This window comes from Callospermophilus lateralis, chromosome 19 (genome assembly GCF_048772815.1).
Source record: "Callospermophilus lateralis isolate mCalLat2 chromosome 19, mCalLat2.hap1, whole genome shotgun sequence".
NCBI lineage: Eukaryota > Metazoa > Chordata > Mammalia > Rodentia > Sciuridae > Callospermophilus > Callospermophilus lateralis.
Genome location: NC_135323.1, coordinates 9074575 through 9095521, shown reverse-complemented (window position 1 = coordinate 9095521; position 20947 = coordinate 9074575). Strand labels below are relative to the sequence as shown.

Sequence of the window (20947 nt, the reverse complement as noted above, 5' to 3'; positions counted from 1 at the left end):
GGGCAGATGAGCTGCCCCTGCACAAACAGCTACAAAGAGAGGAAGCTGGCATTCGACCCCAGCCACATCTGAGCCCAAGGCCATGTCCTTTCACCAATGCCCTTCTCAAAGGGACATCACTGAAGAACGAAGCCCTCCTGAGGGTTTGGAAACTCAAGACACAAGGCCTCCTCCATCCCTAATTGGACCACCTTCCCTGTTCTACCATTTCCCGAGGGAAACTCTTCAGCATTCCCACACACAAAGTAGTCTTTTATACAAAAGGCAAGAAGTGACTTCTACGTTCATTACCTGACACCCTTGCTCAGCCCAAAAGCCAAGCATGTGCGTTCTTCTTACCTGTTTTACTGCATCCAACAGTCTCTCCAGCAGAAACTGTCTTTTGTCATTGTTCTGTGATCCTAAAATGCAATGAGGTTTAATTAGTTCTGTTTGATATTAGCCTTCTAATAAACCCTCTGACATTACAGTGTGTGGCTATCCCCAACTAGGATCAGTCCTTTGCTGATATTTAACAAAATCAATAGCAAGACAAGGTACCAGGAATCTACATCATTACAATGAAGTTGGGCCATTTGCCTGTTTCTGCATCACAGGAAAACAGCTAGCCTAATTAAAATCAAAAGGGCTAGAGATACATGTTCCCCAAATTTGAGGAACATGTCCACAATGGTCTAGCTAAGGGTTTCCAACCTTGCACTACAGACACTGTAGAATGTGTATCAGCATCGCTGGCCTCTACCCACTAGATACCATCAGCACACACATAGCCCTGGGCTGTGACAACAAAAATGTCTCCAAATATTGCCATTATCTTCTGGGAAGAAAAACTGACTGCAGTTGACAACCCACATTCTAACATCAAAGACGAGTTTCCTAGGTTGGGAGACCCTGCTTGCTGGCTGATCTCACCATTACCTCCAGCATCCTTTCCCCACACCACCTGCAGCAACCCACACTAAAACCCTAATAATTCCTCTTCTCAGCAGCAAGGCTGACCTTAAGAAGTCTGGCCAATGAGAAGTAATCAGAGGAGTACCGGGAAAGTTATACCTTTTTATACAGAGAACAGATATGCAGGGCATCATGCCTTCCTCCACTCACATGCCTTGCCTTAGTTGTAAACATGCAGGGTTTGGAGGAGGCACAGCAGTATCTTGCCATCATGAAGCCAAGTGCCTCAGGGAAAGGTCAAAAGAATTACAAAGGCACTAAACTGGATATTATTGCTAAACCAATACCAGAAATGATGTAACTCTCAGCAAATAAAAACCTTCATTTGTTCGAGCCACTACACATTGGGCTGTTACTTGCAGCCAAAAACATTCCCAAATGAAACATATGACATACACCAAACTTCTGTTTAAGAAGTTTAACATTTAACAGAAGGTCTGAGGAACCAAAGCACCAGGTGGGTCACTAATATTCTAAAACCGAAGTTCCATAAGAAGCACAATGACTCCAATCAACAGAGACAAGGCTGCAGGTTATGATGCAGGCCCAGAGCACAGTCTTTCAAAGATGCTCCACACCACAGGTGTTGAATTGCTATCAAGCTGCTTCTGTCTTGGGCAACTCTACGTGGACTGCACCAGAGAGGAGCACTGCCTCAGAGAGGGTCCCTGATTCCTGCACATCAAGTAAAGGCCAATCAGTTGATAACAACTGCCACCATGTGTTGGACACTCCCGCATGACAGGCACAAGCTGAGTACTCTGCATGCATCGCCTCCTTTAACCTTCAAAATCCCCCTGGCAGTCGTGACACCACACCATGCACAGGGAAACAAGCTCAGAGGCATCAAACGATGACGTGCACCGATCAGTGGATCCACTCAGGATGCATTTAACTTTTAAATGTGTGGCAAGCAATGCTCTAAGCGGCAAGGACACAGGAGTGTGCCACTTTCCCATGGGGTTAAAATCTACCAGCAAGTGATGTTAGAAAGCCAGGCCATAAAGAAAAACCAAACAGAGGGGTGAGATAGGAAGGAAGAGGGCCACTTAGCCAGTGCAGCCATAGGGGTCTCCACACAGGCAGCATTTGAGCTGAGCCCTCTATAAAGAGGAGGAGCAGCCTTGAGGGGAAAAAAAAAAAAAAAAAAAAAAGCAGAAGGGCAAAAATTCCAGGCACAGCAAACAGCTGGGGGCCCTAGTCTTCCAGGACTAAAAGGAAGTCTGCCGGTAACTTGGTGACTTGAGCAAAAAAGAAAGTAACCATCAGACAGGCAGGCAGGGGCCAGTCACAGGGGGTCCGTGGACAAGGATAAAGGTTTAGATTTGCTCCAACTTGAACACTAATTGATGTGATCCTAATACAAGACTGCCCCTTTACAGCTTGTGTGAGGACCACCACACCAAGGCTCTTGCCTTACTCCAAGCCTGGAGAGAAAAACAGGAAGTTGATATTCCAGGACACACAGTAAAACAACCGATACATCAGATGCTACCATGTTCTTTTTTTTTTTTTTGGTGGGGGAGTTACTGGGGATTGAACTCAGGTGCACTTGGCCACTGAGCCACATCCACAGCCCTATTTTATATTTTACTTAGAGACAGAGTCTCACTGAGCTGTTAATGTCTTACTGTTGCTGAGGCTGGCTTTGAATTTGTGGTCCTCCCAAGCTACGGGGATTACAGGTGTGCGCCACCACTGCCCAGTAAGAAGAGGGTCTTAACAAGGAAAACATTCCCAACAGAAGAGAATGGCCATCTTCATTCAGGATAGATACAGACCTACCTGCCCAAGACCCTCCAACACCTCCCTTGACACCTGTGTTTATCAATAAATCCTGCTCCTACCAGGCACAGTGGTGTACACCTGTAATCCCAGAAGCTCAGGAGATTGAGGCAGGAGGATTGCAAATTCAAAGCCAAACTAGCAATTTAGCAAGACCCTGACTCAAGATAAAAAAAATAAAAAGGACTGGGGATGTGGCTCAGTGGTTAAGTGCCCCTGGGTTTAATCTCTAGTACAAAAATAAAATAAGATACACCCTGTCCCTTGCTCTTCCCTCCTTTTTAACATCAGAATACAGAAGTTGGGCCTTCTGCTTTTCTTTTTCCAAGTACTAGACCCAACAACTACTTGCCCTTGGGCAATGCCAATGGGAAACTTGACAGAGTTTTGCTCCTGGAAATGCCTTTACTATTTTTCACATTATAAAATTAATTTATGTGAAAAATGCAATAAAAACAAATCAGAAAAAAATATATAAGGAAAATAATTTCCATCACCTCACTACTGACATATTCTAACACAGCACTTCTCAAACTAACATGCACATGCATCTCCAGGGCATCTTGTTAAAAGGCAGGTTCTAGGGCTGAGGTTGTGGCTTAGTGGAAGAGCACTCACCTAGCACTGAGTTCAATCGTCAGCACCACATAAAAAATTAATAAATAAATAAAATAAAAATACTTAAAAAAAAAAAAAAAGGCAGGTTTTGATTCAGAAGGTGAACAGTGGGGACTGAGATTCTGCATTTCTCACAGGCTTCCAGGTGATGTTGGTTGGCTCCTGACCTACACTTGAACAGAAAGAATTTAGCACATATATCTCTTGATATGCACAATAATCCTAGATATCTCTTAGGGTACTTTGCTGTCCTGCTTGTTCTAAGTGACATGTCAGCAGCCTCCTGGGCCTTACTTTGCAAAATCTCTCTTCATAATGGGGGTTGGGAGGCAGCCGATATTCTACAGAAAAGCAACCTGAGATTATACAGGTCTCAATCCAGAGGTTCACTTCCCCAACTGTGATCTCTTCTGCAAGCAGGAAGCACTCAAACGAGACAATCCTGATCTTAGGACACCTGTGGCCATCTTAGCCCTGAAGAGGGGTTGTAAGAAAGGAGTCTCAAAGGACACAGGGTGCACAGGTGACCTCGAGGACACTTATCAATGGTGAAGTGCCTAGAGAGGCCCCTGGCTATGAGGAATCATTGGAGGAGCACTGAGTGGGAAGTCATAAGACATGAGTACTCATCCAAGCCAAGCTGCTTGGTATTCATGTGACAGGGACAATCACTTCCCTTCCCTGGGTACTGGTTTCTGCATAAGATCATGCTCTCCTAGTCAGCTCTACAGTCTGCAAACCCAGGGACCCTGTGAAGACAGGAAGATAGACAAATCAATGTCCTCTTTCTTACCTTACCCCAGTGACAGGCAGAGAATGCACTCCCACACATGCCCAGGCAAGAAGAATCCTCCAGTTTTAAGCACTGCAGCCACCCAAAAGGAACAGCGAGCTGATGCCCACTACTGAGCCCTGGCAACGGGTAAGTTGGTAAAGGACTGGCTTATTCAACCCTTAACAGAAGGTTCAGGGACTCCATTCAACAGAGAGCACCAAGGCCCAGACAGGAAATGACCCAGAGCTAGACCATGGGAAGTGTCAAAGAGGGACTCAACTCCAAGTCCACTGGCTCATGGCAGTGCCACCTGCTAAATCCTGCTCACCCCTGTTACAAACCTGCCGCTACAGCCCACTGCTAGTTCTGAAGGCATTTCTCGGTGATACTTGAGTGACCAAACCCCAGCCCTCTTGTTCCTTCTCCAGGGGCAGCCCCAGCCAACACCATCAACCAGGAAGCCAGAGGAGGATTTTTTCCCATTTCTTGTTAGATCACTACCAAAATGAGAATGGAAAATGGAAAGGAGCTCAGGGAATCCCTCCAGCCCCACACACCTGTCAGAACTGCAGTCATCCTGCCACTCTCTAATACAAGTATCACACGCCCTCGTGAAATCCTATCACCTGGTGTGTATGTAGGTGCCACCTGTTGTCTCTCTGTTTTGGGGCGGGGGGGGGGGGGCAGTACCAGGGATTGAACTCAGGGGCACTCGACCACTGATCCACACCCCAGCCCTATTTTGTATTTTATTTAGAGACAGGGTCTCACTGGGTTGCTTAGTGCCTCGCTTTTGCTGAGGCTGGCTTTGAACTTGTGATCCTCCTGCCTCAGCCTCCTGAGACTCTAGGATTACAGGCACGCGCCACCACATCTGGCTTGTTGTCTTTGTCTTTGATGTTTAGAGTCCTTAGGATGTAATGTTTAATTTCATGTGTAGATCCATTAGGGTCCTACATTAATTTTTACCACAAGGCTCTGGTCTTCTGCCTGGAGTCTCCTTTCAAGCTAAGGGGCTGCCCGGGAAGAAAGAGTGGAAGAACAGGATAGGCCTATCCCTACTCCACCACAATGAGACCATGGGCAAACTACTCACCTGTCTGCGCTTCATCAGAGACCTCCTCCTAGATCACTGAGTGAGTGAATGCACAGGGCACACCCAGACCAGGGCCTAGTATATACCAAGTACTTTATACATGTCCGATTTCACTATTTTTGTTGCTGGCAGCTTAGACCCCAGAGCCATCAAGACTTCTGGCTCCAAGAAGTCCTTTCAACGCCAAAGTACAGGCAAAGCTATCTAATCCGTGCTCCTGGGTCTAGTCTTCTGCAGGATGAAAAGGTAAACCAGGGTCCCCTGGGGAGGAAAAATGAGCAAAATGCAAGCATGTGCTCACCACGTTCCTACTGTACTCCTAGCCAACAACTTTGGAGGCCCAGGAGAGAGTAGGTCACCTGATCAAGGCCACATACATATTTAAACAGTGGTATTTTCTCTGCCTCTCATTGCAGTGGTGGAGACACGTCTCTCAGCTGAGGCTAACTGTGAAATCCTTGCTATAACCAAAGCCGGAATGAGAGACAAGAAAAAGAAGGCCACATTCTTTGGCATACCAAGAATTCTGCCCCAAATCACACAGCAATGCAAGAGCTAAGTTGAAGGTAGGGCCCCTGGTCCCCCTGACTCATCAGACCAGTGTTCCTGTCACCCCACCACACTGCCATCCTGCTGGGGGAGGAGGGGAGGTTCACTGAGGAACTCAAGCTCGAGCTGTGCCTCCCAAACTGAGAAGAGTAAGACATTAAGTCCAGAGACACACACACAGCTAGACATCACCAGGACCTGGGGGACAGGGGAGAAGTTAGGGTTTCCTGTGGCTGATGAAAAGGTGATGACCCCACAAAGCTGCAAACGTACTAAATGCCACTTAGCTGCTCACTTTTAAACAATTCACCTCTGTGTGAATTCCACCTCAAGGAAGAGAGAAGGACTGCAACAGGTAGATGCTGGCCAAGAGGACATTCCAAAGCAAAGGAACAACTGCAGGAGAGTCCCCCAAGGGCAGAAGGAGATGACTCCAGGGAACACCCAGTCCTAAGTGACACATAGTAGAAAACCTTCACTTCTTTTGTGCACTTCTGAATACCCAGAGGGGAGTGTCATAGAAGTCCCTAACATCTGAATCAGTATGGAAATATTTTTGATTATCACAGCTGCGAGGGTGCCACTGGCATCCAGTAGATAGAGGACCAGGGTGTGCTGAATACCTGCAGTGCCCAGAATGGTCTCCATGACCAAGCACTGTCTAGCCCAAAACATCCACAGTGCTGCAGTTGAGAAATCATTAGTTTAACTGCCCCATTTTACAGGTGGCAAAACTGAGGCTCCAAAAAGCTAAGTAACTTACACCTCCACTTGTGCTCTGAGTCACCTCCTCTCGCCTGCTCAAGACCATGCTCCAGCAATTGTCCCTTTTTCCCACATCATCAATTATTCCTCCCCACCTATCTGATTCCTTCAGCACTCCAGGATGTCATAGTATCCCCAGATTTAATTTTTAAAACCAGGCTTTGCTCCCACAGCCCCTCCAGCTACAACCACATTTCTCCAGGCCCTGAGACGGCCACCCCAACCCCCAACCCCCGCCTGCTGTTCCCAGCTGGCCCTTAGGCTTTGATCTCCTTCACGTGCACTGATTATCTACACAGTGGCCAGAACATCTGGAAGCACAGAATAATACATTATAAACAATTTACTGATATTACAGGATACACAAAATGATACTATGTGATCCATTCAATATGCCCTGCAAAACCCAGCAAGCAGCATTTCCACGGAGCCCTGCCCGCGCATCTGCAGTGGATTGTCTCAGACGATTTGTGCTTCTGGTGTTCACTGGAAAAACCTGCACCTTTAACAAGTGGGGGTCGGCGAACAGTTTCTATAAAGATCCAGACAGTCAATATTTTAGGCTTTGTGTGCCACAGGGTTGCTTTCAGGACTCCTCACCCCACCCCTGTGGTGTGATGGCAGCCTTAGATGAGGTGTTAATGAGCAGGCTTCAGGCTGAATTTAACAGACTACTACCCTACCAGAATGAATGCCGAATGCAGGGGGAGAGGGGCTTGATAATGAAAATAATAGTGTCTGATTCCAGACGTGACGGCGGACCCCCAGCACCACGTTAGAGACCCCCCAGCAGGCTGTGGCCAGCCCACACCATCATCACGTTCCCATCTTCCTTTCCCTTTTACCAAGACCCCTGCACAGACCTGAGCAGAGGACAGGCACGACCCCCCCTTGCAGGAAAGCACACACCTACACCTGCAGGCATCAGGAATTAATAGCAGCTGTTGCTGTTGCTGTTGCTGTTGCTGCTATTAATTCCTGCCCACCTCCAAAGCACACCACCATTCCAAATTTTTTTAAAAACGGAGAGAAAGCAGAAGCTAAAGATGAGAAGAGCAGAAGGAACTGCCAATAGATGCAGGGGCATGTACGTGACCCCGATGCTTGGCAGAGAATGGAAATGAAAGAGGTGCCAGAGGGCAGAAGGCAGGGCGAGGTAGAGTCTGCAGCTGGGCAGAGGCCCCTTAGGTGGCAGTTGCTGCTCAGTTCCAGGTGACAACAGCACCTTGCAGCAGTATCAGCAACGGCCCCATCTCCTGGTTTTCCAAGAGGCTGGAAAACCAGATTTTCATGTCAATTTGTTGGTACCTAATTATACTCTTTTTAGAACTGTGTTCCAGCCAGATCTTCATGAACCAAACATAACTTGCCGTTCTGCGATACACAGTTCACCTTCACGTCTACCTGTAAGGTAGAGCTGGCAGCCCTGCTATGAAAGATGAAGAAACTGATAATTGGAACCATGGATCATTTAGCCAAAGAAGAGACCAAAGGTGACAGAGCCAACATTTTATCCCAAAGTCCATGCCTTCCAACCTCTAGAGCAGACCAACCCCTTGGGCAACTCAACTTTAGAAGGCTCCTTCTGTGAAATATCACCAAAGAAAACCAATCTCCTGGTGATTGGTTCAAATGGTACCTTCTCTGAGAAACCTTTCTGCTACCTCATGGACACAATAAACTGTTCTGCTTCCCTGGCCCTCCAGTCAAGCCACAACCCTGACAAATTCCCTATTATGGAAAGGATTGTGGGTAATCACAACTGCCCTAGGTGAGAGTCTGTTGTGGGCTGAAAGGGAGCATGACTGAACCCCCACTCACAGAAAACTCAACAACTCTTTTTTGGGGGGGTTCAGTCATGCTCCCTTTCACCCAAAACAGACCGCTGAGCCACATCCCCAGCCCTATTTTGTATTTTATTTAGAGACAGGGTCTCACTGAGTTGCTTAGCGCCTTGCCATTGCTGAGGCTGGCTTTGAACTCGCAATCCTCCTGCCTCAGAACAAAGACTCTAGTGGGTTCTCTAGGTGACTGCTTTAAAAGGGGAGGGCCAGACCAACCCAGGACATAGTAGCTGTCCCAAACATACCAGCAGTGGAAGAGGCAGTAGTCTGCTCAAACATTAGCTCATACACAGATGAATGGGTGACCATTCTTCCTCCCAGGACTGTGGGGTAAAGCAGCGCTGCTGAGGGAGGACAAATCATCCACCATCACACAGTGGAAAGAGGCAGGCTCTTCCTTGAGACAGATGGGCTCCTGATGTCTAAGATCAAAGACCAAGCCAACAGCAATTCACAAATGAGCAAAGAATAGGGCCATCAATTTTCTCTAGAGCAGGGATGGACAAACATTTTTTGAAAAGAGCAAAACAGTAAATATTTTTGGCTTTGCAAGCCATCAGACCTCTGTTACAGTTACTCAATGCTGCTATTGTAGTATGAAAGCATCTATAGACAATAGGAAATGAATGGGTATGGCTGGGTGCCAATAAAACTTTATTTACAAATTAGGCCACTGGCCCAGCATGCTAATCTCTGCTGTAGGAAAAACACTAAAATGGCAGTGTTCAAATATTTTGAAGAGAAAGTGTACCTTCCCTCATGGTTGCAGAAAGGCTAAGTATATACTTACTAATAACCACCATTCAACAAAATTTTATAATTATATAATTAACCAAGAAATATTTAAAAGGAAAACTCCCTGTGAGCTAAACTATAGAAAATCAGAATCAGATGCACCCACTGACAGTGATATACTGACACAGTGAGTTCTGAAAAACGATGTGCAGCACACACCAAAAGCTAAAAATATACATATGTGTATGTATATGTGTGTGTGTGTGTATACATACATACATATGTGTGTATATGTGTGTGTGTATACACACACACACACACATATATATATATATGTAATTGACACCTTGAATACTAAAGGAGAGGAACAGGGGAAATAAGAAAAAGAATAAATAACTACTTCACCAGTCCCTCCGTCTTCCAGGTGCTAAGAAAAGCACTACATATTTGCTTCGATTTCCATTTTTTAAAGGGAGAGTTAAGAGTCAGAGAAGTTCCAACCTTTGCCCAAGTTAAATAGAGAGTTAAATCCAGGACATCTGCATCCAGAGCTTTTCCCACCACAGCATAATGACTGCCTGAACACAGCAAAAAGGGGCACAAAGATTTTCAATGCAGTGTCCTAGAAGATGGATCAGTAAACTACAGGCCACGTGCCAAATCCAGCTGTTGCCTGTCTTTCTAAATAAAGTTTTACTGGAACACAGTCATGTCCTTTCATGTCTGTATTGCCTGCAACTCCTTTCATGCTACAACAACAGGATGAGTACTTGGGGTGGAGGCCAGATGGCTCAGGAGGCAGAAAATATTTACTATCTGGCCCTTCACTGAAAACATTTGCCATTCCTGTCCCACAACATCATAAATGGAATTTGCTTTCTTTTGCTACAATGGCAGAAAGCCTACCTAACCACTGTACATTAATTTCACCAAATGTTATACTGCCTTTTAAAATATTGTGTAGAGAAGGAACATGGATAAATGCTATGAAATGGAAACACTAATTCAAATGGAAGCTCAATGCAATTATGTAGAATACATACATAAGCTTTAAACAAAGAAATGTAATACCTAAATATTTAATGTGCTAGGTACATTCTCTATTTTCATAATTGTCTCTAATTTAATTTTGGTTTATTGCTTTAATATTTTTTTTTTAAGTTGGGGGAGGAATGAGCAGATTCCAACATCCACAGGCACAAGCAAAGGAAATTGAGATGGGTGTGGGTATGATTGTTCCTTCCTCAGAAAGTGGGGCACCAGGCCCAACAGGGTGCTACCAGGTAGCAGACGAAGTACTACTACCAGAACTCTAAGGGGTTCTTGGATCAGCAAGCAGGAGCCACGGCCAGGAAATGTCCTAACCCCTGTAGGATTCAAACTCCGCTCACCAAATCTGCTCCCCTACAGCCTCTCCCACCTCAGTAAAAAGCAATCTCACTCCTTCTAGCTGCTCAGGAGCAAAACCAAGGGGTCAAGCACCTCATTAAGGCCTCTACTCAGATATTACTCTCCCAGTGAGGCCTTCCTGACCACCCCCACCCAAAATTATAACAATCCATTCCTCTAGTTCTTCCTCCATCGAGGCACATAGCAGAACAGACTTCACCCTTGGGCTCCAGACAGCGCTTATGATCCAGTCCTGGCCAACCAGACGCACAGCGATAGGTTCCAGGATGATCACTTGGGCAGCCAGACCCTGTGTTTCAGCCCTAGAACTTTTCCTGGAGCACAAGGGAAAAGGCCCACTCTTTATCCAAGTGCTGCTATGTTATAGGATGTGGTCCAAGAGTCACTAGGAGCTCTCTTGCCTCTGTGGAAGAAGGGCTGCTTATGGATGAAGCTGACAGAGAGTAAAGTAGAGTTGAGAGCTGTACAGGTGATCCTGACGATTCCCCAAGCACCTGGATCCAGCCGAGTCTGAAGCAGGCCAGAATTATCCCTAAAGTTTTCCAGTAAAACACTATATATTCCCATGTTGCTGAAATCAGTTTAATCAAATGAAGAATCTTGGCTAATACACACAGCATTACCCCAGCAGGGGTAATTACCACAAAGGGGTAAGTTTACTCAGCTTGCCCCAACAGACACCAATGTACAGCCCTTTGCAAAGTGATAAGAGGATGCACCAAACTGTCACCCAGTAAAGGTTTGCTGAATGTTGAACCCTGAATTTCTGGCCAGTCTCTGCTGCCACTGGCACCCTCACCCTTACTGACAACATTCTAAACTAGCACCATTGCTTTAACCAAAAAAAAAAAAAGCAACCAATACTGGGAAATTACCCTCAAGACATAACCCCAAAAAAGGAAAACTTTCTACACAAAAATGTTTACTGCATCATTATTTACAACAGAAAGGAAGGGAGGAAGAGAGCAAGAGGAAAAGACAGGCCAGCAGGCATCTCCACAAGCAAAGAGTTCAAAAACTGTGCTACATGCAAGATGACATAATCCATACAAGTGACCAGTATGGAGTCCAGACAGCAATGTGGTAAAGCTGTATCCTGAAATGTTAGGGGAACTAGCAAAAGGCAATGTTTATATGATGATGATACAATTACTTCATCTCATACCGGTATTTCTCAATCTTTTCTATTATCTTCCCCTTTAGGATTCATTCTAGACATTTTTATCCTAATCACCGGCCCCATGAAATTTTAACACCACAGATTTAATGTATATCTGGTTGTGTGCCACATGCTTATCTGTGTTCTACACACAGGAGTGGATCTTAACCTCCCCTGAGAACCTCTTCTCGCCCCCTTCAGGGTACCAGCACCCCCTTGAGAATGCATGGCCTACGTGTGCAGATGGGGGCAGGACACAGGTGCTTATCTGCAAGTGGGTTCACATTGCCAGAATCTAGAGAAGCCCATGAAATCTTGGATTTCAGTTCCAATTTTAAAAGCACTAAGAATCTGACTTCCTATTAGTCACCCAGACAGAGTCATGCGACACAACAGCAGGAGTCCTTGTCGGTGGGATGTAGTCCACCGCACCTGCTAGCAGATGAGTGGTCGACCGTCTGCAGACAGCAGAACATTTACTTCTTACATTCTCCAATAACAGGCCAACCCCATGCCTTCCTGAGGAAAAAAATATATTAATAGCATCACTTTTCTGCTTTGAATGAAAGCCACAAGAATTCTTTTTTTTCCATTCACTTGTTTCAGCTGTTTTCTTTATTCCAAGTACAAGTCACTGCTGGAGAGGACCCAGTCAAAGCCAAGCAGAAAACCATGACCTTCGACATTTCAGAAAAATGAGAAAAAGTGGCCAAAATGTATATAAACATTAGACAAGAAATAGCAGCAAATGACCCACTAAGCGCAGAACTCTGACCTATCAGGCCCTTAAAGCTTATCTGTTTCATAAATCATGCAACTTCTCTGGACCTGGCAGCCCCATCTTTGAAGCAGGGATTTCAGTCTTTCTAAAGTCAGAACAATTCTTGAAAGAACAATCATAGATAGAAAGGTGCAGCCAGGACCCTCCAGCATAGTCCAACAAAAGACTGTGCCTGGGAACAACAGCGGCTTTCTGGCCCTTCTAGTTTTCCTTTCCCAGTAGAAACAAAAGCATCAACTGGAAATCAGAATTCCTCAGCCAGAGGAGGCTAGCAATCAAGCATTCCTATCTATGGAATTCTCCAAGGAGAACAAATAAATTGTGGCTACTGCCTCCCAGAGACACCCGCTCCCAAGCAAGGGAAGGTGAAAAAGACAGGCCAGCAGGCGTCTGCCCAAGCAGGTGTCTTTCTTTCTGACAGTTTGTTTACTTATATGCACATATATGAATCCACAATGCTGTCTTGCCTGCCTGCCTTATTTGGCGTCAAAGCATATATTTTAGGTATAATTCTATACCCTGTTTTTTTTTTTTTTCCCACAGAACTTTAATGATAAGATGTAGCCACAGTGATGTGTATAAAATCACACTATTCCTTTCAACATCCTTGCATTTTCTGTCATGTGACCATACCACATTAAGTTTTTCCCCTCCACTATTAATGGCCATGTTGGTGGTTTCTGGCCTCATTTATACCCATTTATCACGTGTTTGCATTATCTAGGGCAATACCACTTCCTAGTTATTTGCACTTGATGTATTCAACCTTGAACCTATCGGACCTCTGATTCTACTCATACATTTTTAACTCAAAAATACATATAATTGCCAATTTATAGGATCTACAAGAAACTAAAAAGCATGTTAAGCCACACCAAAATGAGACAATGGCCAAATCCTGCAAAGAATCCTTAGGATAAATGACTTGGTTTCCTTCAACTCAAACTACAACAGGAACAAATTTTGCAAATATACTGATAAGGGGCTTGTATCCAGCAATTATATAGAATTCTTACAGCTCAACAATAAAATGACAAACCCAACTTTAAACCTGGACAAAGGATCTGAATAGACACTTCTCCAAAGAAGTATACAACTGGCCAACAGGCACATGGAGGGATGCTTAGTATCACTCTAGTTATTAGGGAAATGCAAATCAAAAACCACAGAGGTGCCACTTCACACCCCCTAGAATGTCTATTATCCAAGACTGTTGGGAAGAATGTGGAGAAGCAACCCTTCCATCCTGGTGGGAATGTAAAATGCTACAGACAGCTGGACAGTCTGACCCAGCTCCTCAGATGGTTAAACCAAACAAACATATGTACCCAGTGATTCCACTCTTAGCTCTGTTGACCAGGAGAAATGAAAAACCGCCCACACACCAACCTGCATGTAAAGTGTCACAGCAGCATTATTCTTAGCAAAAAGATGGCAACAATCCAAATGTCCATCCATCCTTGAAGGCACAAACCAACCACAAAATAGTCACAAGGTGAAATATTACTTGGTCACAAAAAGGAACCTCAAGAACATGACATTAGTGAAAAAAAGCCAAACACGAAGGTCACAGCTTGCATGATTTCATTTATATAAAATATTCACGGTAGACAAATGCATAGAGGGGGCTGGGGTGGGGCCTGAGGGGTGACCGCTAAAGAGTCCAGAGCTTCTTTTTGGGGTAACAGAAATATTCTAAAATTGATGTCTGCACAATTCTGTGAATACACTAAAAAATTTATAAGAAATTAAAATAAAAATAGTCTCTTTGTCTTTTAAATCATTTATGTCTCTTTCAAACAACTTGACTATGTAAAATTACATGCTGAGTTTTAAAAGTAGATTATAAAATAAAATCATAAGACAATCATGGAAACTGGAGTAGATATTTGATACTAGTAAGGAATTATTTGTTTTTCATGGGCATGGTAACAAAAATAAGTTGTGTTTTTAACAAGGAGTTCCTGTATTTTAGAGATACACATTAAAAATATGTATAGATACAAGGATATACTGTCTGAGACTTGCTTGCAAAATAACCTTGGAAGAGGGAAAACACGCATGGATATAGGTGAAATTATCATGAACTGTCAAATCTCTGTGATGGTTCACTATACTACTTTTTCCACTTTCATGATATTTGAAATCATCTATTTATAAAAGGGGTGAGGGTCTCACTGAGACTCTGTCTTTATATAAAATATAAAAAGGGCGGGGGATATGGTTCAGTGTTAAGTGCCCCAGAGTTCAATCCCCTGTACAAAAAAAAGGGATGGGATAAAAGAAAGAGAGGGAATATTTCCCTACCTACCACATTACCACATTATTTTATTGCGTGCCAATTATCAATCCCACAAGTGAGGAAACTCACTTTAAAATGCATTCTCAAGAAACAATTAAAAATACCCTTGGACTTCCCCCTTCACCCTCCACAACCACTTTTTCCACCTCAGTTGCAAACTTTCCAAAAAAAGGCTTTCATCCTTAATGCTTGTGTCCATTTGTTTGATCTCTATGAGTTGGTCTCCTTTTATAATTTGCCTTTAGACCTAATGATTTTTTCATTAAATTTAAAAATAGAAGTTTTAAATGAGTTTTGATACTAAGCTAAGTGGCTCCTTGAAAGAGAAAATGACCAATTTCCTTTGGCTTCTCAATTTCATTTCCTCCTCTGATAAAGATAAAAGAGAGAATGGTCCAGAACTTTTGAGTTTATGGCAAGGACTCCTTGGTCATATAAAAAGGAAAAGATTATCCAGGTGAAGTAGCGCACATCTGTAGTCCTAGCCACTAGAGAGGTTGAGACACATGGATCCCAAGAACAAGGTCAGCCTGAGGAACTTTGTGAGACCCTGTCTTAAAATAAAAACAGTTGGGGATGTAACTCAGTGGGTTCAATTCCAAGTATCACAAAGAAAAGGAAAATGCTGGGGCTGAGGGTGTAGCTCAGTGGTAGAGCTCATGTTTAGCATGCATGAGGCCACAAAGATTTTGAAAGATTGCACAGTCCTAGCCCATGTTCCAAGAAACAGCCTTGCCCCCACTACACCCAACACGGAGTCGTTACAGAAATGACAGCTCTAACTTCCTGACAATGAACCATGTGAGAAGCACAATACCAATCAGTTTACCTAACCAATGTTATTTAGTTGTCACAGCAAGCCTAGGAGACAGGTGCTATTATGTATCCTCATTTAGCAGAGACTTTCAGAATAGTCAAGTAACTTAGCCTAAATCACAGAGCTTTAAGTAGCAAAGTTAATCCCAAATGTCTGGCTCCAGAACCTGTACTTATACCCAGCAACATCACCTCAAAGTGAAAGCGAGCTTATGACATCTTTGCAGTGCTATCACTAATATCCGAGGATCAGAATATTCATTAGATCCAATCATTTGCTTTGGCAACAGAAGGTGAACTATGTCCCAGACACCCCTGTCACCAAGCCATTCATTAGGACCATCAATTTCATAAATCTTGCTCTTGAGCAGCAAACACAAAAGGCATGTAATTTAATTTGAAGATCCACAGAGATAAAAGTTTAACATGAAAAGCAACTCATCACCTTTGCCTTGCCCCCCTACCCCCACCCCCAACACCTCCAGAAATGCCTGGATGGAAGGAGAAGGCCAAGGGCCCTGGATGTGGGGATTGTTGAGAAATAACTGAACAGTGAGAGAAAAACAGACACTATGAGGGTAGGCGGGTCCTCTGAAGTGAATCCAGATCCCAGAGTGGCTGGAAAAATAGTCAGGGGCCAGCTGAGAGGCTTCCCTGAGTCACTCCCATCTCCACACACAACACCCAAGAATGACTTAGCACCAAAACACCAATAGGACTCTTTAGAGGGAGGACAGGAGGGTGAACAGAGTCAGAGTCAAGGCACTAAACTTCAGAAACAGGACCAGCAGTCTACACCCACCTCCCTCTAACTTCCAGCCTCCCCACCAAACCCACCCCCTCTCTGGTGGCGCGGGGAGGGGCTAGAGCAAAGCAACAGTCGCCAGATGGGCTCAGCATTGGGCAAGAAGGGAAGGGCTGCAGGACAGGACAAGAGAGACCTCAAACGATGAGCTGAGAGAAGAAATGGAAGGGGCTGGAGTAGAGAAGAATAACCGCAACGTAAAAAGCTAGGACCGGGGAGGGAAGCTGAGCCGGGTAAGTAGGAACAACTGGTGGCTAGAAGAGCACTGGGGGACAGGGGTGGAGGGAACAAGAGCGAAGCGAGAGACAAAGGGGCGGAGAGCTGAGAGACCCCTGGGGACTAGGAGCTGCCGGTCTGGGTTTGCTGACAGCGGGTCCCGGGGTCAGCAACCAAGGATGCCCGGAGGCGCTTTCTGCAGGTGGGGAACCGGGTGCCAGGGGACCAGGGGACCAGGGGCCTGGGCGGGGGATGACAGGGCAGCGGCGCCGGTAGCTGGAGCCGGGACTCCGGCGGGTCAACGAGGGAGGAGAAACTGCCCACCCAAAGGCTCCCAACTGGGGATCTGCTAACGGGGCGCGGGGCTGGGGCACTGGGAGGGTCTGGGGGCAGGCATCGAGGAGCTGGTCCTGCCCGGGGACAGGAGTCAGAGACTAGGAGTGCCTGGCCTCGGGTGATCGGAGACCTGCAGGGGGCCAGGGGCCGGGACCCCGGTGGCGGGATCGGGAGCCAGGGAGATGGGGAGATGGGCCGGGGTCTGCGGGCGATCGGGGCGATCGGGGCGATCGGGGCGCGAGGACTCGGGGCCGGAGTGTGCAGCTGCAGCGGCGGGAGCCGGGGCGGCAGGGGCGGGTGACAGCGGCGGGGCCGCCACTCACCGCTCATGATGCCGCTCCTCTGGCGGGTGCCTGCGCCGCGCCGCCGCCGCCGCGTCTGCCGCCGCCGAGCTCCACAAGGGCCGAGAGACAGCGCGCGCGCCCCGCCCGCCGCCCCGCCCCGGAAGTAGAGCTCGTCGCCGCCCAGGCCCCGCCCCCGTCCCGGAAGGTAAACACGGGCATCCGCCGGAGCGCGAGGGCTGAGGAGAGTGGCGGCGGCCGCCCTTGAGTGGAGGTCCGTTGAGGGTGCGTTTTTCCGCCTGCTGCGCCTCACACCTCGGTGCTGGCGCCAGAGAGCAAGGCCATGAGTAAGGAGAAAACAGAGATCCTGACAGGGGTGACAATCGCGAGGGAAACCGAGCCGTGGACTAAACGTGGGCACGGGCAGAGGGCAATCGCGGAGGGCCTCTCTGAGAAGGCGACTTCGGCGGGGCCCGTACCTGCGCGGTGAGAGGGAGCCCACCGGAGGGTGAGCGAGGGGAGATCGGGGACCCCGAGGGCGCCGGGAGCTCCTGCCCCGCAGGGTGTCTGGCGCTTTCCTGCCCACCTCCAGGCGGGCGAGGGAATGGAGGTCCTCGTAAGTAACCCAGCGGAGTGACACAGTCTGAACTGGTGGCAAGGCCTCACTTTTCCTGGAAGAAGAACTCATTGTAATGGGCAGGGGAGAAAGGGCTGGTTAGGGGGCTGCTGCATTGTCCTGGCGAGAGGTAACAATGCCTGGGACTAGGTGGTGGCGGTGGAACAGGAGAAGGTGAATGGGTCCAGTGTAAAGCCAAATGCTGCACCTGCCCAGCAATCAGGGGCACCGTCATTGCCCAATTTTATGGGTGGGGAAGGGATATCCAGAGAGGTCGAAGAAGTAGCCAGGTTGTTTTGTTCACATCCAGGAAAAAACAAAAAAATGTCTTTTACATCACAACCCAGTACACACATAAGAACATTTGAGATGCTTAACAATTCTGTAGATAATGTATTATCTTCTGATTTTTTTTCTTTTTTTAATGCTGACAGAGACTTACTCCATTTATCCACTATAAGTCTTGATCTATAATTGAAAACACTGACTTGACGACCAAGCCCCCACTAAGAAATGGAGCCAGAATTCCAGCCCCTTTCTCTATGGCCCCAGAGCCCCCAAGGTCTTCTGCTGCTTTGCCTCTACATATATATTTACACACACACACCAGGAATTTACCTCTAAGGAAACAACTCAGCAAAGGCCCAGAACTCTTTGAAGAAGGATGCTCTGCAGCATTGTTTTTTTTTTTTTTTTTTTAAAGAGAGAGAGAATTTTAATATTTACTTTTTAGTTTTCGGCGGACACAACATTCTTTGTTTGTATATGGTGCTGAGGATCGAACCCAGGCCGAACGCATGCCAGGCCAGCGCGCCGCTTGAGCCACATCCCCAGCCCTGCAGCATTGTTTCTAATAGAAAAAAGGTGGTGATAAGAAAAAAAGATTTGAGACTGGGGCTGTGGCTCAGTGGTAGAGCACTTGCCTGGCATACATAAGACCCTGGGTTCAATCCCCAACACTGTCAAAAAAGAAAAACAAAACAATTCTGAAATATTCTAAGTTACAAAGGGTGGAGAATGGAAGTAAGGAGAGTTGGTGGGGGAGTTCCCCTGTTTTGTGTCATCCTGCCCCTCTTTCACATCTGTAGCCAATGGAGGGTCAACATAAATAATTATATCTACCTCCACAACGTTTTCCATTATTAAATATTTTAGGGTTTTTTTTTAGATTCAGCAGACATTTTTCCAACTCCTACTTATCCTCACTGCTGGTAGCCGAGGGAACTTATCCCAGGACCAGTCCTTCCTTTCTGGCTAGCATCTGTGATGCCTCAATAAACCCTTTGTTTCAGAGATTTCTCAGTGCCCATTTTGATTTAGCAGTTGGAAAGTTCCAAAGCCCAAATGCAGAATAAGCAAATCATGGCCCAGCACACAGGAATCTTATGCAGATTCCTAACTAGAAATAATAGATTTTTAAAGACTAGAAATGTAACTCTGGCCACCTCTTCGCAGGTCACCCTTTGACTTCCCCTCCCTTTCCCCAACACTCTAAATTCTGAGAAGATGTACCTAAATGATGAAGGTATTAACAGCTAAAGCATCTTTCTTTAGAACTAACAGAACCAAGAACATCTTGTGATCTTCAGATAACATCAGAATGTGTAATTTCTTATTCTTTAATTATGTGCATCAGCTTACAAAAAGCATGTAAAGTTATGTTTGTCTAAAGAATTACAGGAACTAATCTCTGGAGATCAAGGCAGGGAAGACATGCCTCAAATGACCAAGACCCCACCCAGCACATAGGCTTCCTAACCATTACTGCCTGCACCTCCTTTCTTTCCATATTAAAGTCCTTCTGTTACCCAGCCCTGGTCTTGTACTGCTTGGGTGGACTACTGAATTTCTACCCCATCTTTGAGGACAATATGCCTGAAGACCAGATGTCCTTCTTCATGGGCTGGTTGCATCTAAGATGGCTGCCAGAGTGACCACTAAACAATCTCTAACTTCATTATAATAAAAAACGTGAACATCCCTCCTGCTCATTTATTTTGTATCTATAACCTGATCCTAAGAGTTGAGAAGTTGATTTGCAATTTTATCTCCCACTTCTATTCTTGGCCTAGAATAAAAGTCTCCCTCACCACTCCATCTTCAGTAATGTTGGTTCCACAGTTCTGAGGAGAAAAATGACCCAGCCACTGGGGTCAAAAATTGGCACTTTTGGGGCTGGAGTTGTGGCCTGTGGTAGAGCACTTGCCTGGCATGTGGGAGGCCCTGGGTTTGATTCTCAGCACCACATGTAAATAAATAAAATAAAAGATCAATTTACAAATAAAAATATATTTTAAAAAACTGGCACTTTTATGTACCTGAGTTCCCTAAGACAGACTTTTGATGGGGGCAGGTAGCCACCCCCTCCATCTTATTAGTGTGCAGGCCCTTAAACAAGGACCTTATTTCCTTCCCATCAGCTCTCGGCTCTCAAGTGTTAGCTTTCAGGTGGTGAGCAGACCAGCTTGGGTTCAGTAACAGAAATGTGGGGAGATGCCAGTGATAATACATTAAGTGGAAAAAAGCCCAAGCAAAGTAGTCTAGAAAGCCATGGTTACAGTGATGTCAAAATATACCTACATGTAGGGATTGTGAGAGAATGTAGAAATGGGAATCCTTGTGTTTGGTTGATGAAGTTATTTCTCCCATCTTTAAAGTTATACCTTATAGCTGTTAATTTGTTATTCCTGCTGGAGAGTCCACATGTCTGAGACCTGGAGAGCTTGGCCTCACGGCCTGCCTCCACAGCTCCTGGAAGGCAGCATGCTCCTGCTTCGTGCAGGTGTCAAGAGGATGCTGTCTCGTATCTTCTCTAGCTCCCTGTGCCTTTCCCCTGGGGCACTAGGGCAAGGTAATTTATTAAAGTCCTCATTTGTGTATGGTATAATATGAAATATGTCTGTCCCCTGTTCCTGTCACAGAGCCCCTAAAACCTTGGGAATTTCCTTGGTAGTAAAAATGTCTTTTATTACTCATGACAAGCCCCTTTTGATCACACCTGAGTATACTTTAATGTGGTAATAGAGTAGGATCCCTTGACAGCCTAAGGGTAGGGTAGCTGGTCACCAGAAACACCAGGTAATCAGAGGGTTCCAGCATTCAGC

The 20947-nt window shown here is 45.8% G+C and overlaps 1 protein-coding gene across 2 annotated transcripts in view; it reads right to left on the bottom strand.

Moving 5' to 3' along the window:
* Snx29 (sorting nexin 29) overlaps positions 1–17329 on the bottom strand; it is a 389526-nt gene extending 372197 nt beyond the window's left edge. Inside the window, exons 1-2 of one of the 2 annotated variants that reach the window (XM_076839902.2) lie at positions 17270–17329; positions 340–401 (exon numbers count right to left, since the gene is read on the bottom strand). In XM_076839902.2, the coding sequence (XP_076696017.1) occupies positions 340–401; positions 17270–17276 (69 nt within the window). In that variant the 5' untranslated portion in view covers positions 17277–17329. Of the gene's footprint in view, positions 1–339; positions 402–3357; positions 3373–17269 lie in introns of those variants that run through there. The other variant, XM_076839903.2, reaches the window with a different exon arrangement.
* Positions 17330–20947: the final 3618 nt, after the last annotated feature.